The 20,015-nt window shown below is 40.7% G+C and overlaps 1 protein-coding gene across 1 annotated transcript in view; it reads left to right on the top strand.

Moving 5' to 3' along the window:
- Positions 1 to 18,790, top strand: part of LOC117154126 (somatostatin receptor type 2) — a 73,402-nt gene extending 54,612 nt beyond the window's left edge. The window contains exon 2 of the mRNA XM_033328822.2: positions 14,983 to 18,790. Coding sequence (XP_033184713.1) covers positions 15,424 to 16,698 — 1,275 coding nt within the window. The 5' untranslated portion in view covers positions 14,983 to 15,423 and the 3' untranslated portion in view covers positions 16,699 to 18,790. The remainder of the gene's footprint in view (positions 1 to 14,982) is intronic.
- Positions 18,791 to 20,015: the final 1,225 nt, after the last annotated feature.

Genomic DNA, 20,015 nt, shown 5'->3' with positions numbered 1-20,015 from the left:
AGATAGTTCGGATAATAAAAGCTCGGCTTTCAAATCACAGGTATAGACACACACACACACACACACCTAAAATTGAAAATTATCTTGCTCGTATAAACGAAGTGTCTATAAATATAAATTCTACTATACTTATTTGAAATTCGTAAATCGTATTTCGTCCTATAATCTCAAAATCACATGAAATCGCGTGAACGAGCATACAAACTGTCAGGAAGCAGCGAAACGTTTGGTTGGTTATCAGTACAGCAACACAGAACCGGTTAATTCGAGCTGAATCCGCTTGAACAATCGCGAGGATCTTTTATTGGCGCGTAGTAAACTTTTTGGTTACTATTTTCCATCGATCGTTGCTCTTTCGATCGTTCGTGTTTCATTGCTGATATTGCCGTTCGCGAGGCTCGCTTTTCGAAATAATCATTCGCTGCCTCGCGAGCAACCGTTTTTCAATGCACGAGTTTATCTGACTTTGCTTGTCGGCGATTTCCAATTTCGATGTTTGAACAAACGGTATCGCGACGAAACGCATGTTGCCTGCACGATTCGTCGCTGATGTTACTTGTTATTTTAGACGCGCTCCGACAGAGAGTAAATACCAACGATCTACCGTTGTCTCGATATTTCTCTTTCTGTTTTTGCCGTATGATGCTCGCTGTATTTCTTCCAGCGAAGTTAATCGCGGAAAATGGAACGATCGAATTCGTAGAACGAAACGAAGGAAGAAAACTTGGTAAAAACGTTCCTTAGATATTATGGCTCTGGGAAATCGTTAAATCTGTTAAATCTCAAATGCTTCTGATAGATTGGAAGAATTAGCTCGAGACATTTTTTCGTACATGAAAATTTCTCCCGAGAAATCGTGCGATGTGCGAATTATACATTCGGAAAGCTCGCGTTTCTTCGCAGGGTGTCAAGGCATCGCGCGACCACTGCAATTCCTCGTGTTTCGGTCTTCCAACGGGGGGATCTGGCTCGTGTTTCGAATCGCCCCTTTATCGCCGCGACAGTGAAATACATTAACGATTCATGAAAATTTCACAGGAGTTCCACCGACGTAACGGCGCGAAGTTAGAACGAGAATGCCGCGCAGCACGCGATACACGTCTTTAAACATCGCATTTTGAGCAGGCACTTTTTCTTTCTTAGAACGTGACTTCTCAGCGGAATGCTTCCAAGCGAAGCGTAAATTCGTACGTCTGTTCGGAGGGTCCTTTGTGAAATTTCTACTTCCCCAACGATCCTCTTAACAGAGGAAATCCGTTAAGGATACATCGACTTTATGCACGAGAAAAATGACAAGTACTTGCGCGAAATGGTTCAGAATTTTAGAAGAAATCTAGTCTGTGGCGAATATCGGGATCAATGTTTCTTCGAGCAACGTTATACTAGGAAATTCATGGGTCGAAGAAAATACGAGCGGGTCCGTATCAATTTAGATAGAAATTTTACAATACGAGATAATTTTTACAAAACTTTATCCGTGTGCCGAATTAACTCACGTTTTTTTTTTATTATTATTTCCCAATATAACGCGGAAATTAATTTATAACTGACTAATTTGTTATTGAATTATGCTTCAAATCGTAATTTAATATTATTGCTGCTCATCATTTATTCAATTGTTCATTTTGCGTATTGCATTCGCAGTGAATGCACATCTCTTCGTGTTATCGATACACAAAATTATAAATGGAGCACGTGTATGTCGACAAACGTTATACACTGCAAATTAATATCATTGTACGAGACGCAGTAAAAGAAGCAAGACTTACTTTCAAACTTACTGTCATCTCGAATTAGCCTGGCTCTTGCTGGAATAAAAATATTCCACTTTCATCTGCCATTTCATCCTACGAAGTTTCGATTAAATTCCACGAATAAGATATTTTTCCAACTATTCGATTCATGCGATTTCTTTAATTAACGTTATTTCGTCTGGAAACATAAAACGTCTCGGTGATATCGTTAGACCGCGATCATCGTCGATGCACGCATTCTTCTCGAACAATTCCTCGTAAATTCTTCTATCGCGTTTCGTATCATCTCCTCGGCATTGTACGCTAGAATCGTGTCGCGTTTCCAGAAGTTGTTTCATCGCGGCCCCGTTTCAGCGTCGGCAAATCGTCCCTCGACCGAGATTCGTCGTTTCGTCGCGAGTTTACGACGGCCCTAAAGCTGTGTCGCATAAATTCCGCAAAGGAAGACTGCTCGCGCGACAGCCGGCGGCGCGCCCGTGAGAAATTTCGAATCGATGGAATCGGGCGCCGATATGTCCATCAAAGCTTCCAGGAAATTCAGAACGAACGTTGTCCGACCAAGCGTCGGATGAAACCGCGTCTCCATCTCTCTGATTGGCGTTACGTTAGAAACTGAATGATTAACCCATTCACGTACTAATTGCTAAACGTTTCGTGGCATAGTCTGTGACCACGAATCTACGATATACAGGGTGGTTGGTAACTGGTGGTACAAACGGAAAGGGGGTGATTCTACGCGAAAAAAGAAGTCGAAAATATGGAATAAAAACTTTTTTTATTTTTACTTTTTTTAATTTTTCCATCGAGACAACGATCTACTGTGAGATCCGTCATAACGTACCGCACGCGTACCGAGCGAAAATTCAAGTCGATTTTCTCGAAAACAAAGCCTCGAACGAAAAATTTTTATTCCATATTTTCGACTTCTTTTTTCGCGTAGAATCACCCGCTTTCCGCTTGTACCACCAGTTACCAACCACCCTGTATACGTGAAAAATGAATGGATTAAAACGAAAAGAAAAGTTAGAATCACAGACATTATATGTGAAAATTTATCTCGAGACTGGTGATTATTTATACTATCTCTTTGCGATACGTACGTTTGTCGATGTTATTAACACGTTGATTATCATCGATAGTCGTGGGTGACTCGTGTTACTAATTCTTCTTCTAAATACGATACATTTTATGAACCACCAAATTGTCAACAATGTTAATGATTCAGATAATGTTGCGAGAAAGAAGTGTGCAAATAAAATATAATATTTTGCAAGAATTAAATGTTACGCTGTAGTATATTTCGACGTAGCTCCTAAACAAATTATAGAGAATTCGCGTGGCAGCTAACGTGTTAAAAAAGATATTGAAATAAATATTTCGCAAAAATACAGTTCTGTAAATATTGAATTTGAAGCTTTGAATGGCTCGATAGTCGTATATACGTGGATCGTATATTTTTACGTTAGTTTCTCTCTATTATTCTTTCTGAATAATATTTTTATATACGAACACGATGTCAAAATATTATCTTACAGTCCCAGTTCCATTCTTTTTTTTTTCCTATACTCGTCACTCTTTTCTTAAAGTTTGTTCCATTAAAGATCTACGAGGAACTTCCACCAAGTAATCGTCGCTCAAACACCAAATCGTCCAACTCTGCTACCACGGAACGAGTCGAAGTTAGGCCAAATGAGACGCAGTCCAGATCTCCAGAGGAGATTGTCGTCCACGTAGCAGCAGTTCCATCAGAAGCTGCTAGTTTCGGTAATTGGTCCGTCTCACGGGATATCGTCGGAGAACTTTTAAATCAGTTGACTGCAAGCACAATGCGGTATTATAGCGTTATCACGTTGATATTCGCGTGGGTCGATCTCCGTGCGACACGTACGTCAACTCTCGTTGCGATTCTCGAAACAGCTGGAAAAGAGTCGCTATCGTCCCGATGGAATCGATCGAAGTTGAACAAGTACGTGACGTTGAAACTCTCCGCGTCGCACAGTGATATCGAAACGATCATCTTGTTACGAACAATACGCGAGATATACAGAGTCGTGGTACGAATGGAACTTAGCGACGACTCCGACGAATATTTCGAGATGCTTCGCTTGCTGACAAATTTTCTCCATTTCAAGGAAACCTCTACGAAACACGACACACCCGCGGATGCAACATTCGCGAAACGATTGTTTCGCTGTTTCTACAGGCGCGCTCGATGTAAACGCGTGTTCGATACTCGCGGGTAATTTTCGAGACACGGCCGGAAAGTTTGTCAACCCCGCGGGAAAAGAAGTTGGCCAATTCCAAGTCGGTCATCTTTACGGCTTCGAATATTTCTTCGAGTCTATAAAAACGTCGAGAACGTAGTTTCGTAAAGGGATCGTCGTAGATAGCTCGATATATAAGGGAATTGGGAAACGTTGAATGAAAAGGGCACGGGTTTCTTTCGAGACACTCGCAAAACGATCCCCCATTTTTCTCCCACTTTATAATGCCTTTGATGTATGTGCTTGGATAAATTCAGTGTCTAAGTTTGTTGGAAACTTTGTCGGAAACCGATTTTATACCTGGGGTTATGCGTTCGTATCAAAGAGCCACTTTGGCAGAGGGCGATCTTCGGATGAATATAAAAACTTCTATTGACCGTCTTCAAACGATGAATTCTAGATAGGTATTGTATATATACATATGTAGAAATGTTGAATTTCTTGATTGAGGGAACCGAAGAGAAAATCAAAAATATCTTGTACTTTGTGTAACTGTAATAATAGTATAATAACATACTGTGGTACTCTTTAAGGTACTTAAATCAAACCAAAACCTTTATTTTTTCCAAAACCCTCTCCTCGTTTCCTTCCCACGAGCGCTCTAATTCCAAGCAAAAATAAATATGAAAGAAAATGAGGAAGTATCAGGAGCGGTGTGCCGCGAGCTGGCCTGTTAAAGCGAGTTGGAGTCGTAAACTGTACGAAGCCTGTTTTTCACGAAGCCAGCCTGTAAACTCGTACGAGTGGTTTAAAAACTTTGTATCTGCCGATGAAACGCGGATAAACTACGTAGTTTCCACTTTACATCGGGAGGTAAAAAGTAAATTACCCGTTTGAACATCGTGGCTCTTTAGTTTGATATTTATAAAACGTTATCGTAAAAAAGGCGAGAAGAATCTGGGCCGCGAATTAATTTAATTAAAGTTCGACAGATGTCGAAAAAGCTTGGTTCGACCTTTAGGAACATACAGATAAAACCGAATGTACATCGTTCCATTAATCATCGCGTCTGTGGCATTTTCCATCGATCGTCCGAGCCGTGTCAAAGAGGCAGCTTCTTGCGTGCATTAACGAACATCGTAAACTTTTGCATTACACCGCTGTAACCCGTCTCGTTGACGATGATGGAGTAGCTAAGTACATATAGGTTTTTGTGCCAAAAGAAGCATAACGTGGTTCGTCGCCTAAGATACAAGTCGACAGATGTAGGTAATTTTACCGAAAATTGCGTGTATGTTAGAGCCAAGGTTCTCGGTCTACTGAAATACACGGCTTATTGCCACAAGTTGATAAAATGTTATTCTCGGTTCCGCAAGCGTCGAGCGAGTACATGATGAATTGCAGTGTCAACTTTTCATCGTATCAGTCACCAACGGATATTAACCCTTTAGGGACGTCACGTTCCAAGGTGGAAGGAATGCGATCGATGAAAAACACCGTAAATGTTTGCAGCTTGATCGACGTATATTCTTAGAAAAGAAGATGCATCGCCATATATTTGCTATTTCTTCATATACCCACTTTGCATATTACGTGCGTTCTGTGCATGTTTGCATCTTTAAACTTCGCATAATCGTATAAAAGCCTTGAATCTAGTCAGTTTAATAACACGGTTACGTACGAGTATACTGACATTCAAAGATCTCAGATCGGCTGTAAAACTCTTTTGGCCACAAGGAGCTTTTCTTTTGAACTTTTTCACCGAATAGATTAACCTACTTAAAGGGGTAGATCCGAAATTTTACGAAAAAGCGGACCTTTGATCTACTTATCGTTTGAAATGGCCGGCTTATGGAAAACCCGGACACGGAAATTCACAATTTCCTCTGCCATTCGCCATCTTTTCGGCGCTATCAGCATACCTTCTTCAATTTACCAAGGATTCTCTCAAAGTCGCAACCGTTTTTCCAATTCTTTACGATGGAACCTCCTCGCAAAAATTAATTAAACCGTTTAATAGAACCTCTCGTTTAATCCGCCAACTATCACGGCTGTTTGTATAGTACCATTTAAAACAATTTCCAAAGAAAGTGGCACGAACTGGACTGGCGGGAAGACCGTCGATGAGAATCAAACACGAAACGACACGAGTTCCCGATGTACTCTAGAAATCTAACAAATTTCAAGGATCTGGCTCTTCGTTGCAGACGAAATCGACTTTTACATAATTGCCAGAATATCCCAGGTTATTTCGAATAATCCGATTGAGCAAGCGATCCGTGAGGGTGCTGTTATTCCAGCCAGGAATATCCGAACGAAAATGGTTTTCCAGTCATTGGCCTTTTCGAATTTCGTTCTTCCTCGAGGTCTACCGTTTTTAACAACACATACTCTCACGTTCGTGAATATTGGAACACCTGGCGTAATATAAAACGTGATAATTGGGCTAAACCGTCGAAGGAAGGATTGATCGATGAGAATTATAGGTTGAGGAGAACGATTCGAAATATGTAAATGTAAATTCTAGACAATGGCGTGCCTATTGAAAACAAAAAGAATTAGCAGGAACAATAAGCGATAACCGAAATCGTTGGATTTGATTCTTGGCCAAATATCGGGCGAGAAACGAAAACAACGTTTCCATTTTGGAGAGTTGCCACTATAAGAGAAGGGCTTGGTGAATGGGAAACGGTAATCGCGAGTTCGACATGATTATTATCGACGTCGCCAACCGATAATCCCGCTCCAAAGAAATCTGTGCCAGTGGGTGAGATTTACGACTCTGAGATTCGTTGAACTTTCCAGATTCCTATTTCGCGTTCCTCCAATAACGAAAATATTATATCTCGAAGAAGTTACGTACATAGTAACCTAATACTTCCATATGGCTACAAAAATTTGATACCATAAAATAAAACGATACTACGAGCGATATTATGAAGATGAATGTGATAAAAAATGATTCATTGACCTCTTATACTTCGGTGTTCAGCGTGTGATTAAAAATCGAGAGAGTCGCAGCGTTAAATGGGCGCGACAGTTGTTCATGGTTTACGATTTACAACGTAACGATTAAAGCATCCTAAACGCGAGCACATTCAATATGTTGCGTCTTCGCGCTGGAATTTAATTTTCCTGGTAGACTGTTACGAATTTCGAATTTCATTGCAGCCTGCTTTTCCCGACGATCGCTGCTACAGTTTCGTTCTTTTCGCGGGCATCCGATTTAACGCGTCCACCCATCTTGCCGAGTTATCGATTTCACGTACACAACACCCTCTCCCACTTTTGCTTCCACGCGAAACATCGAGTTATATTAGGTAGCGGGAGTCTCGGTTTTTTTTTTTCATAAAGTCACGAATTTTCAACGTGCTGTCCGAAATAATTTGCACAATATCTCTTTTTATCGCGTGCAATGTCACGTTTGCAAGTATCAACTGGCTATTTTAGTCGATTCCTATTAACAGTATACGTTATTAAAATATGTATATGACATCGTATGATCTAAATCCTCTCTTAACGTTGATACACGTAATCCTCTCTTGATAAATTTAACATCGAGACCCTTTTCCCCGTGAAACTTGCGCTTTATTCTACAATTATATTCAAATGTTCCATATTCTCCTCCACTTCCAGTTTATCCATAATTTCATTGAATTTCACCAAAAATAAGCGAATGTTCGCGTACTTTTGACCATGCGTAAAACGTATCTTTTACAAAGGACGAGTTAATACGTTTGCACTCGATCGACCACTTCCAAGAATACGACTAAATTAGAATCCTAGGATTTCCCGTTTAATACCGTGTTTCCAACTTTAAATAAAGCAAAGTGGAAGATCAAAGCGCGCAGAACAGCCTTCTATATGAGAAGCCAAGTTGCTAGACAGAATAGAGGATGAGGGAGAACAATGAATCTGAAAGCCAGCGGGAAAGCAGATCTTTCACGTTGGCGTATATCTTCGTTTGATTTCTTCTTCGATTTGTTCGCAGAGCTTGTGCATTCGCGTTGCTGGTCGCGTAATCGATTCATTTGTATCGGTTACGAGACTCGCCGCTACCTCGTTCGACTGCAGAGGGAATGGTCATTACTTCCGGTTTAACCGGCGACGCGATGGTTTATTTACGCGTGCTACGTCGCCTCGTTATTCACGGGTTCTGTTCACCTCATATACGGAAATGCAGGCATTGTTTCGTCGTAGACGACGGTAACAACTGAGCACTCGCGGCCTTGCTATTATGGTGGAGTAATAATACGTCTTTGTTTGGGTCACGGCTGTACATCACACGAGGTAATAGAATTAATAGAACGAGAGAAATTAAAAGTGCGCATTAATCAGGACGAATAGAGGTGAATAGAAACTCTAGGTTGCGTTTACAATTTTCAATTGTTTAGACTGGAACAATTGAAACAAGTTGCAGGAATAAATTATATGGCGAAGAATTTCCAGCGAGTGTGATTACCATAAGTAAAACACCGGGGGAGTTCTTTGTACGTGCTGGAACACTTTATGGGGAGCCTACATTTTTTAGGTTCTTTAATACGTGCGTTCGTGACGTTGGTCGTCAACATTTTAACTTTGAGGTCGTAGTCTGCCGAGCTCTTTTTGAATTCTCTTATCACACGGATCTTGGGTTGCTTCGTTAAATATTCTACGTGAAACCCACCTACACTCGGATCCGAAAATTCCTTTGACGATCGGAATGAAAGAACTGTACCTAAATTTTGCGGATCTATCCTTTGTAGGAATGAAATCTGGCGTAATATTTCATCTGCCTGTGGAGGGAAAGATTAGCACGCTAGGAATATGAATTAAATTTAATAATTTATCAGCCACATTTCTGTTCGTGTCGACTAAATAATTGAACATTCAAAAGTCAGTTCATCCGATTATTAATGAAAATTCGCATAAGAAGCATCGTCGAAATGAGAAACCAGCGTATTAAGAATTACTAAGGTTACGTCGGAATATAGACCTGATTCTACCGCTATTTTTAAAGTTAAATACAAAATTCAAGCTAACTAATCACACTGATAAAAGTAGAAAATCGATCGGTTGGAGTGTTTATTCTTAAAAATAGAAAACGATCAGTTGAAAAATTTGGATAGAAATTTTATAGATTAGTACCAGGGTGAATATTTAGAAATTTGAACAATTCCTCGTTAAACGTGCAAACACGTGCAAGCTTGTTTTCCTCTTGTATTACGTAACATTATGTATTTTCTCACACACATTTCATTTTGATTTCTTGGTACCAGTTTCATACATCATTCGTCGGTAGTTGTGATGTAAAATAGGGTCGAGCAACTAGCAATAGCTGTCACATAATTCAAAATTCCAAGAATACCAGTTCGACGTAGCGAAACCCTATATTATTGGTTCCACGTAAATTACGTGAATTTCTGAATTTAATTCCAAGCTATAGGTATTGATCGACGCTGTGTGTGAACCGACTGCCGATGTAACCAGCACATCTTCTCCGGTGGTCGTAAACCGATGTTACACGGTCCATAGATGGAGTTTCGCTACGTGTTCCCCTCGCTGAAGTATCAAGCGCGATCGTTTCCACTCGAAAATTGTTCCGCCTTTAATCGATGGTTTATCCGACGAATCAGGTCGAGTTTATTAACGAACCATCGTCGATTTGACCCGACTGTTTTTCTTTTTTCACTTCCAAAACTGCACGCGAAGACTAACTAAGCTTTACGATATTGCAACCACTGGCACACGAGAATTATCGAACTCGGTGGACTATGTTCTACGACAACGATATTGAAATAAATGGCCTCTGTGGCGAAACGGACGACTTTTGCTCAACAAGTATCGATACCACTGTATCGTGCTGAATTCATGAAATACGAATTCCCCTGGTTTCTTCATATATTAGAGATCGTATCTATGCTTTCGCTCTACTCTCTGTTCCGTTCGCAAACATTGCCGGATAACAAGCCACGAGCTTAATATTTATGGATAGCGAGTTATTTATCATTTAAGTCGATATTAACGCGACTAACGTACTGCTGTGTAATTCTATTATGTATAGAGAATTCTTTTAATATAAACAATATCCAAACGAAAAAGTTTCGAATATCGTCTTTGATATTTTTGCACATTTTACATCGTTAATGTAATCTTATACTATCTTACGTATATTTCAAGATAAACTCTTGAAATCTGTCGTTTCCTTCTTTTTGTCTCTTTTCTCGTTTCTTTTTTTTTTTTTTTTTTTTTGAGAGAGAGAGAGAGAGAGAACTTGAGTGAAAAATTAGCTTAACCTTGGAAGCTCGTTGTCAAGTGGAAGTTCCACTTTTGTATGTAGATCGACGTATATTTAAATTCGTAAGCTGCACGACTCTCAATTTTATACAAGAATAAACACAGACTATATCAGTGATATGAGTCGTTCATAAGCCAGACGAGCAGTAATACGGTGACAAATTTATCAGAATAAGATCTGACCTTGCAAATAGGCTGGCGTGTTGTTAAGCGTTTGTTTTATCGTAAGTCTGTTGAAAGTTTGTTAGGAAATCTGCGCTTAATTGTTCTTTTTTTCTTCGTCTTTTGTAGCTAGATGAATATATCAAATTAATACGAGGACCACGAGTTTATTGGATAAAATGTTGATACGTTTCTACAACTGTATGCACTTCATTAAAAGTACTCGGCAACTGCACGGAAGAAGGTTATTACCGTGATATTCTTTTTTTTTTCTTTTTTGTTTTTTTTTTCTTCTTTTTGTAGCAAGTGCACAATGGTTAATTGTATACTGGACAGAATTGTGGTTCTTTTTTCTCGGCGAAAATAAAGAACGTTGATAAAGAATGGGGCAAGCGAATACAATGTAGAATATTAGTTTCTCCTTGGACTTATGCTATTCATCTTTTATGCGATATTACCCAGGGACAGAAGGAGGCTATGTAATAATACGAAAACGATGTATACGTAATGAGACGTTTCGTCGTGTTTTTCTCGAGGATATATTTTCTAGCACGAAGGAAGAATAACACGGAGGAAGAATAACACGGAGGAAGAAAAAATCGCAATAAGAGGGAGGTTTCATTTGGAAAGCAGTTCGAATGAAATTCGACGTTTAATACGAAAATTCCACGTGTTGCTGTTGAGATCTGGATTTCTGCCAAAATTGATGTACCGCGGTTATTCGGAACGTTGCAAGCAAATATTCTAATAATATCTTGTCGCAACTGCTACTTTGTTTCCTGGCCAGAACAAGCGTCATTATTCGCTGGAGAGTCTGCTCGTGATCGTTCGTGATAAATGACTTGGAGAAATAGAAGATCCATACAACCGAGGAAAATACATCTTTCAGAGAATTAGCTCGAAATAAAAAATTACTAACTAAACTATTTAGTGTGCAACAATTTCTTCTTCTTCTACAATTTAAACAACGGTATTTGTATTTAATGGCGCTTAATGTTTTTATAATAAAGATAGTCGTGAATGTTTAATTAAAACGTTCGATCAGTGAAGCGATCACTCGTACGGTTAATCTTCGTTTGCTCTACTCGTTGTTCAAACAATGCGGAAATAAATTTGCCAGGGTAAAAAGGGGCGGAAAGTAAATTGCTGAAACGTTAAGACGATCGTTTTACGGGTAATTGCAAGGCTATAGGAAGGATGGCCCGATAATGGCGATCGATCGGCGCTCATTAGCTTGCGGAGCAACACGACGCACCGCGAATTTTCTCACGGTTTAAGCGTTCGTCATATCGCCATTCATTTCGCATCGTCTAATACCAGAGACTAATGAGTGCTTCTAAAACAATATGTTTCCCGTGCTGCGATCGCGCGTCGACTTAATTCCACTTCAACGGAGTTTAATAGAAAACGAATCGAACGATCGTCCTGAATGCTCCTTGAACATTTTCACGATCGAGTCGGACGAGAAGGAGATCCTTTTTTGGCTGCCGATTATCTCGTAGTTCGACGCTTTAACGAGGATTTCGGCGAACTTTACGTCCAAGAGGCCACCAACGAATAATATTTCAACGCAGCGACCCGATGAAAACACAGATAACTCTTTCCATTGGATACCGATAATGACTCGCGTTTAATGAAACTGGAGAAAACGCGAAGCGAGTTAAACGAGAACGAGGTTCTCTCTTTTCCATGAACAACGCGAACTTTCCTGCTAATAATACTCGCGCCCGAAACGATAATGACGATCTTTCATGAACGAACCATCGTGATTTTCAAACGAGACGTGCGATCTAATTTGCGAGAGTAATCAAAGCAAGGAATTCGTGCTACCGATGTGAAACATCGACGATCATCGTTTCTATTAAGGAAATTCGAGGATTTGGGAATACAAATAATTGACTATATTTCCCACACAACAGTTATACATCTATATTACTCTCTGAAGAACGTCTTGCACGCACGCTTGTCGCCAACCGACTATCCTAGATTCTTCTAACATCTGGCAACAGTCTTTTGTCTCCACTAAGACCTTGACGCCCTCTAACCCTTACACACACACTCTCATGTACAGTGTAAATGTATCACTTCCCTAACAGTTTCATTGAATTATTTCAGATAAAATCGATGGATAATCGAGGCGCGCCAACCTTGTAAAGCATTCGAAAGTATCAACTGGAAAAGTAACGTTAGTTTTTTGCATGTTAGACTTGCTACGGTCTTGTTATTTTATTGAATTTTACCATTACGATTCTCAGCCACTCGTACCTTTATCGAAAAACAACTTCTGAATCAAACGAACTTCACCTTACCCTGAGTCTTCGCAATTTTTCACCATGAGCTCTTACATGTTCTCCGAGTTCTCCAGCAGAAATCTGTCAAAATTGATTGCGTCGCTGCCTCGTTCTAAAAAATTTGCAAATCTGAATCTCGCGACTTCTAAAAGCATCAGAGTCTCGGGAAGCAGCGAAGGATTGGCGAAACGATCGTGCAGAGCGATCAACGCCAGTGTTTCAACGCTTTTACCAACGGATCGTGCGTAGTCGCTTTCGCTGCATTGAAAATCATCCTTAAACATTGGGGCAACGAAGAACATCCGGTACAGTTTCGCGTCGAGTTCTCGAGTTTCTCGAGCCGCTTGTTCGGCTTACCAGCGTGGCGAAAGCCACAAGCTGTGGTTGCCCGAAACGTTGAACTCTCAAGTCACGAGTCAACTCGGATCACCGTAATGTTCCTCGCAATCTAACCTTCCCTGCTTGTTGCAGAGTTGTCAACAGGATTCTCGGTTTTCGGAGCTACCCTGTTCCCAAAGATTTACGTTTCATTTGATCAACAATCGCGTTGCTAGGTTTATTTTGGAAAGAGAATGATCTTGGAGAGGTTAGTACTTAATTTATGACGTCGATGAATGATTTACCATATAATACAACGAAATTAATTAATTATTAACGAAATTGTGAAACAAGGTCAGTAGAAGAAAAGCAAACTCAAAAATAGAATCCGAACGAGAGCTGTGTGAAATATTTCGAATCGACTACTATCAAAGAGTTTGCGGAACGACAACAATCGTAGTGTAGTCATAGTTTGTTTAATTAAAGTGACACAGAGCGACGTTTTAAGTGTTTCAAACGTTGCAAGAGGTTTAAGTAAATTCCACCAAGTTCTAGTATCTAAATCAACAGTTGCGCTGTTAGGGTTGTTTGGATAGAGAACTGTCTTGGAGAACTAGAGTTAAGTATAATATGATATAGCAGTCTGTTTCCGTTTAATTGGAGTGGAATTTAATTAGAATGGAATACGGCGGTGTTTTGGGTGTTGCAGTTTACTTGCGCACATTTGTTTAATTTAACGTTTCGTGCCAATTGTATAACAAACGTGTTGCGAATGCTTTCGAAGCTTTGACCGTAAAAGGATCGTTATATATATATATATAATATAGGGCAACAAAAAGTGATAATTATTTACAAATTCATACATATTTACATTTAGATGTATGTTTAATTAATTATCTATTATTAATTATGTAGAACATTCAAACGATTAATGTTTGCAAGCGTGCATAATATTGCATATTTAATTGATGAAATATGAAGAATTTGATATCGCGAGCTATCGAAGATTAATTCAACTACAACGATAATTCAACTGTAATTTCACAACCGAAATAAAAAATTATACTCGTTCATAAACAATATAAGAGACTATAATTATTTTATCAGGTATAACTATTGAAAACACTTAGAACTTATAATCGTAAGATCAAACTCGTATTACAAAAGCAATAAGAATTTCAGATGGTTCAAACTTCTCGATCACCTTCTCTTTGAGATACACCCTCCATCGATTCATCTGATGAAAGCAACTGGTGCTATACACCACACAAATTGAGTCTATTGTTGCCAATAATGGGGTTGAAACTGCTCGTCGAACCCTTGCCAACGAAATCTTTGTACTGCAGATCTAAAAAATCCTCAGGAATTCAATCAGAAAGTTTTCAATAGCTTAGCTCACTCGCTGTCCGTATCGAAACCGCTTAAAGACAAATTTCAATTTGATCTGTATGTAGTATCGGGGAAAAGGGCCTAAGAAACATCGAGTTAACCATGAACAACGTCGCGAGAGCCGAGGCGCCGTCGGGTCCATCAATGTGTCGTCGGTCTTTTCAAGTGTATAGTTTTGTAGAAAAAGCCTACGTGACCCTGGCAACGAGCGACTGCGGAACACGCGTGTGGTGGGCCTAGGAAAAGACAAAGGGATGCTAGAACGGCCAGAATGTTAGTTGAGAGGACGCAGTGTGTCAGTTTGAGAATGGGCAGTGTGAATCGAGAAGTCAGAGAATGTAAACAGAGAAGCCGGAGAGTATGATAATAAGACGTACGACGAAATTGTAATCGGTTCCTTTGTATTGAGCATCGCTTATTAAACTAAACTAAACTCTAAATAAAACATCATTACTTGTCCTTACTCTAAGACCCATATAAGTTACCACATGTATAAAGAAAAAATGTCGGATTCATCCGAAGAGGCGTTAATTTACGCCTGAACATGGTGAAATCAAATTTGAAAAACGGTGCTTTCTTTTGTTTCAGACTCGCGTGCTCGGGAGGAAACGGGAGAAGGCGAGCGTGCAGCGTTGACTTCCGAGCGATCGGGTGTCCGGAAGCGCAATCGTTTCACAGCTGACGGAATGACGTCGGATCCATCTCTCGTATCGTCGTTGTCGGCGCAGCGATCCTTCGTCTACCCTCTGATCCTCGACGGAATACGACGAACACACGTTTAATTCCTAAAAGGCGGTTCATACATTCGTATCTCCCCTAAAGACGAACAAATCCCGTGAAAAAGAGAAAGTAAAGACTGTCTCGGTAATCTTTCTTCGTGCCGAGTAATCGCAGTTAGATCTCTTGAACCATCGATCGAAAGCCGTCGTGTGAATAATCTCCGGGAGAAGATCGTTGGAGAAAAAAGTAAATTTACGAAGGGGACGAGGATCGTTCGTTGGACGAAGAATCTAAGACGGCTGGAGCAAAATGAACGCCACGATAATAAGCTACGAGACGACGCCGAGCATGATCGACTACGCTCGCAAGATGAATCAGGAGGAGTCGATGATCCAGAATTGCGAGGCTGATCTGCCGATCGTCTCGCTGGTCAATCAGATTCTCTACTCTATCGTCTGCATCGTTGGTCTTCTCGGAAATACTCTGGTGATTTACGTGGTGTTACGGTTCTCGAAGATGCAAACAGTGACCAACATGTACATCGTGAACCTGGCTATAGCGGACGAGTGTTTCTTGATAGGAATACCTTTCTTGGTGACCACGATGAGCCTACGTAGCTGGATCTTCGGGAAGATCATGTGCAAAGCGTATATGACTACAACCAGCATCAATCAGTTTACCAGCAGCATCTTCCTTTTCATCATGAGCGCCGATCGTTACATCGCCGTGTGTCATCCGATATCTTCGCCGAAGATTCGTACGCCATTCATCTCCAAAGTGGTCTCTCTAACAGCCTGGGCCACGAGCGCTCTCTTTATGATCCCTATATTTCTGTACGCCAACGCGATGGAGTCTGAGAAAGGAATCAACTGTAACATCTACTGGCCGAACGATCGCGGAGGCCACACTACCTTTACTTTGTACACGTTCATCCTAGGCTTCGCCATTCCACTGATTCTCATTCTGATCTTTTATTTCCTCGTAATCAGGAAGCTTCAAACGGTCGGACCAAAGAACAAGTCCAAGGAGAAGAAACGATCGCATCGTAAAGTGACCAAGTTAGTGCTGACGGTGATCACGGTGTACGTTTTGTGCTGGCTGCCCTACTGGCTCATGCAAGTGGCGTTGATCTACACTCCACCCAAACAGTGTCAGAGCAAGATCACGATTACCAGTTTCTTACTGGCTGGCTTCCTCAGTTATAGCAACAGCGCGATGAATCCTATCTTATACGCTTTCCTCAGCGACAATTTCAAGAAAAGTTTCTTGAAAGCGTGCACTTGCGCCGCTGGGAAGGACGTGAATGCCACGTTGCATATCGAGAACAGTGTATTTCCACGGAGGAACAAGGCGAACGCTGAAAGGCTTCAGTCGAATCGACAAGCTACATCCGGTCAATCGAGGATGGAGCTGGAAGACGAAGACGCCGAGAGAGGATTACTGATCAGCAAAACTTCCACGACGACGGTGACCATGACGTCACGATCGAATATTACCATAGGCAACGAGCCGAGAGATCAAACGCAGAGAGAGAAAGACGCGATGAAAAATGGAACGCAATTGACATTATTGACGCAGGTGTAAAGAATAAACGAAGAAAACGAAGATAACGATTCAACGAAATGCGAACGACGGGCTAACGACGGCCTCTTATTTTTTTCTTTTCCTTGTCACGATGACCAGATGAGCCTAGGATCATCGTGCAAGAAGAGAACTGATTTTAAGGAACGAAGAAGATCGATGTCGTGGAACGAATTTTCAGATGACGTTAGAATCGTCGAAACAGCGACTCGATAAGATCGTTCATCGAATTTTTGCTACTTTCCCTCGCGATCCTGGTACCGATGGATTTGCTCCAAAATCACGTTCGTGTGTCAACCGAATGTAAACGCCCATTTCTGTACAGTCGTCTCGTTCAATTCCTTCGTTGTAGTAGCTGGTTTCGAACAATAGCCGCAAAAAGGCTGGAATATTACTGGAAATCGGCCGAGGAAGGAGGCCGAGCATTGCTTGACCCGTGACGCACGTGCCGCCATTACTCCTCTTGGAGAACGGGTCAAGAGCGCGGTCATTCCGTTTAGTTAACTCTACACGCACGCACAGCAACCGGGAGAATAAACGAATCGTCGATGAGTTTGCCAAGCGCGGGAACAGAAGCGCTATCAAAGAACAGAAACCCTTTGATAAAATCGCTGTTGAAGAGGCGAGTCTTATTTCTCTACAGAATACCATCGCTCGAGAGATCGTATAAAATTTAATGAAATTCCATTGGTAAATAAATTAAACGAGAAGAAAAGCAAGTCAAATTTGTACATATTATATACATATACCGTAGTCGATCGATGTATTTATCGATTAACGTGAATGGTTCAACGAAAGGAAAAAGCGAATGGTTTCCGTGCCAAAGACAGAGTATTTCAGCGACACGTTTCTGCCTGGTAAGAAGCACGACGATAGTGCTTCAACGTCTCTACGAACGAGTCTATTCGATCTATGGCTGAGAAAGATCGATACAGCATGTCTCGAAGAAAAGAACAACAAGTTGCCCCGGAGACTCGCGGTTGGAACAGCTTTCTTTCGTGTTTTCTTGCTTCCTCGATGCCTCGTTCCATTATTTCGATTTTTATTCACCCTCTTTTCTTACTCGTGACAAGGCGCACATTGTGTGGAAGAGAAATCGTGGCGAAGATCGGGATAAAATTGTTCCAAGGACTATCGCAAGAAGTCGTCGAGTACTTTCGTGATTTATCGCTGTATTTCGGATCGGTTTACTTTGTGAAAACAACGTGTCGATCATTTAGAAAGTTAAACGTTCTTTCAGAACGTTCAAATTGAAAAATACATCGTGGACGGAGACTAATAGCGAACGTTTGACAGCGTGTTGCGTAGTTATGGGAATTTACCGCTTTCATTAGTCTTAAAACTAAAAAGAAAAAAAAACTGTCGTTGTAGTTCGAGTTTGAAAAATTCTTGTATACGCGCACGATGAGGAGAATACGAAGAGAACATCGTTTCGTCATCCGATGATGGACACTGTGTTCGTGGATCACGATTTTTGCTCGACTTGATCGAACCTTCGAGACAAAAACGTGTATTTCAACAACACTATATACTCGATAGTAATTCGAAAAATGTTCAATGAAGTCGAGCAACAAATAAATCGACGTTATGACCGTCAATTGTCGTATAAAAAAGAAAAGACGGGAAGAGGAAGAAAATTGTCAGTCGCTATCAATTTTCTCTACTTATCAAGTTGTGTAAAGTAAAGTAAAAGTTAACGCGTGAATGTATAAAGTTTCGAGAGCTGATCATAAAGATCAAAAGCTGCCTTCGCAAGTAACACGTTGAAGAATCGAGATGGCGATGAAAGGATGGAATCCTGTTTAAGGAACGTTGGTCTTCAATAAACTAGCGATATAAGTAGCGAATAGTCGCGCTGATTGTCCTACGTTTGCCTTTCAATCAGCATATCTTTTGAACTGCGAAGAGGTTTTCATTACTACGCGTCGTTCTATGGCACGCAATTATTCTGTTTCGCAAATTTAAAAGTACGATGCTTTTGAACCTCGAGTTATTCTTCTTCTGAATGTATCTACCTCGCGAGGGATGAAATTTTACCCAAGAAAAACTAAATTTCGCCGACTGGGAGATTCATAAAATCACACTGAAATTTGAATTTCAATGTATTCTAATTTCCAGTATACTCGACGAAACAGAATCGATTCGTCGCTTCTCGCGATTCAGAAATTTTACAATTTTTTAAATTTTACAGCCAATATCGAATTTTACTTTATTCCAATTATCCTCATGTTCCCGCTTAAATTAACAATAAATTACCGAAACGCTATCGTAGTTCAACTATTAAAAGAGAATAGATTCGTCGTCGAAACCAGCTCGAGTATAAGATCTGATCAAGCTAACAACGAAACTCATTCTGTTTAGAAAGCATAGTAGCTACAACAGCCACATCGAAGATACGCACACAGTTTCGAACGGGGCCAGTCGTGAAACAAGCTTCAACGTATCACATGCGAGCACAGTTCGTTTCAGCTCGTTAATTTCAGTCTACACACGTGCTCGTAAAAGCCAAGAAACGAGCACGAGTGCGGATCATTATGTGACCTACTCCTAGATAGTCCCAGCGGGGATGCATTTAAAAAATGAATAGGAGCAACGTAAACGTCGTTGTAAAAATACTTACTCGAAATTGCGAGAACGAACGAGAACATCGCGGCGTTCTCGTCCAGCGAGAACAGTTGGATGAACGAGATTGCGATCTAGCGGTGAGAAATTTCCGTTTCTTAATTAAATGTCAAACAAACGTCGATTATCGGATCGTCGATACGAACAGGTTAAACGATATACCGTGGCGAACTTATTGAAAAGTGTGTAGTCGATTCTCATGAGTTCGCCAACTGATAGTAATTTCTTGCAGTCAACATTGGCAACTTTATACTACGGATGGTCTTTATTTGACGATATAAGCCGGCGCGATACTGCGAGGATCTTCGAAGAGCGTAAGTTAAATATCGGAAGCACTGGAAACACGAGCTGGGAATTTTCGAAGATTTGCTTAAAAAGCTATCGCTTCTGCCTACGGGTTCCATAATCGATTTTGCGATAGGAATACGAACTCTGATCGAACAGTCAACTGCACGGGATATTCGTTAAACACTGTAGGTTAACTTGATCAATTACCAAATATCTTAATTTCCGCCAAAGTAAAATCTAAATATTTGACACGATCCGTTGCAAAGGACATACAATACGCCGCGGAAGATAATCTCATTTTACCAACTCCCTCTGAATATTCCCGCGCGATCATCGGAATTTCCAGCGTACAGCAAACAACAGGTAAACGCAAAACGGTAATTCAGGTTGCAGAATCCAGGTAAATACAG

The sequence above is a fragment of the Bombus vancouverensis genome, chromosome 3, assembly GCF_051014615.1.
Source record: "Bombus vancouverensis nearcticus chromosome 3, iyBomVanc1_principal, whole genome shotgun sequence".
In the NCBI taxonomy this organism is placed as follows: domain Eukaryota; kingdom Metazoa; phylum Arthropoda; class Insecta; order Hymenoptera; family Apidae; genus Bombus; species Bombus vancouverensis.
The sequence above is the reverse complement of the archived record's forward strand: the minus strand, read 5'-3'. Positions and strand labels throughout refer to the sequence as shown.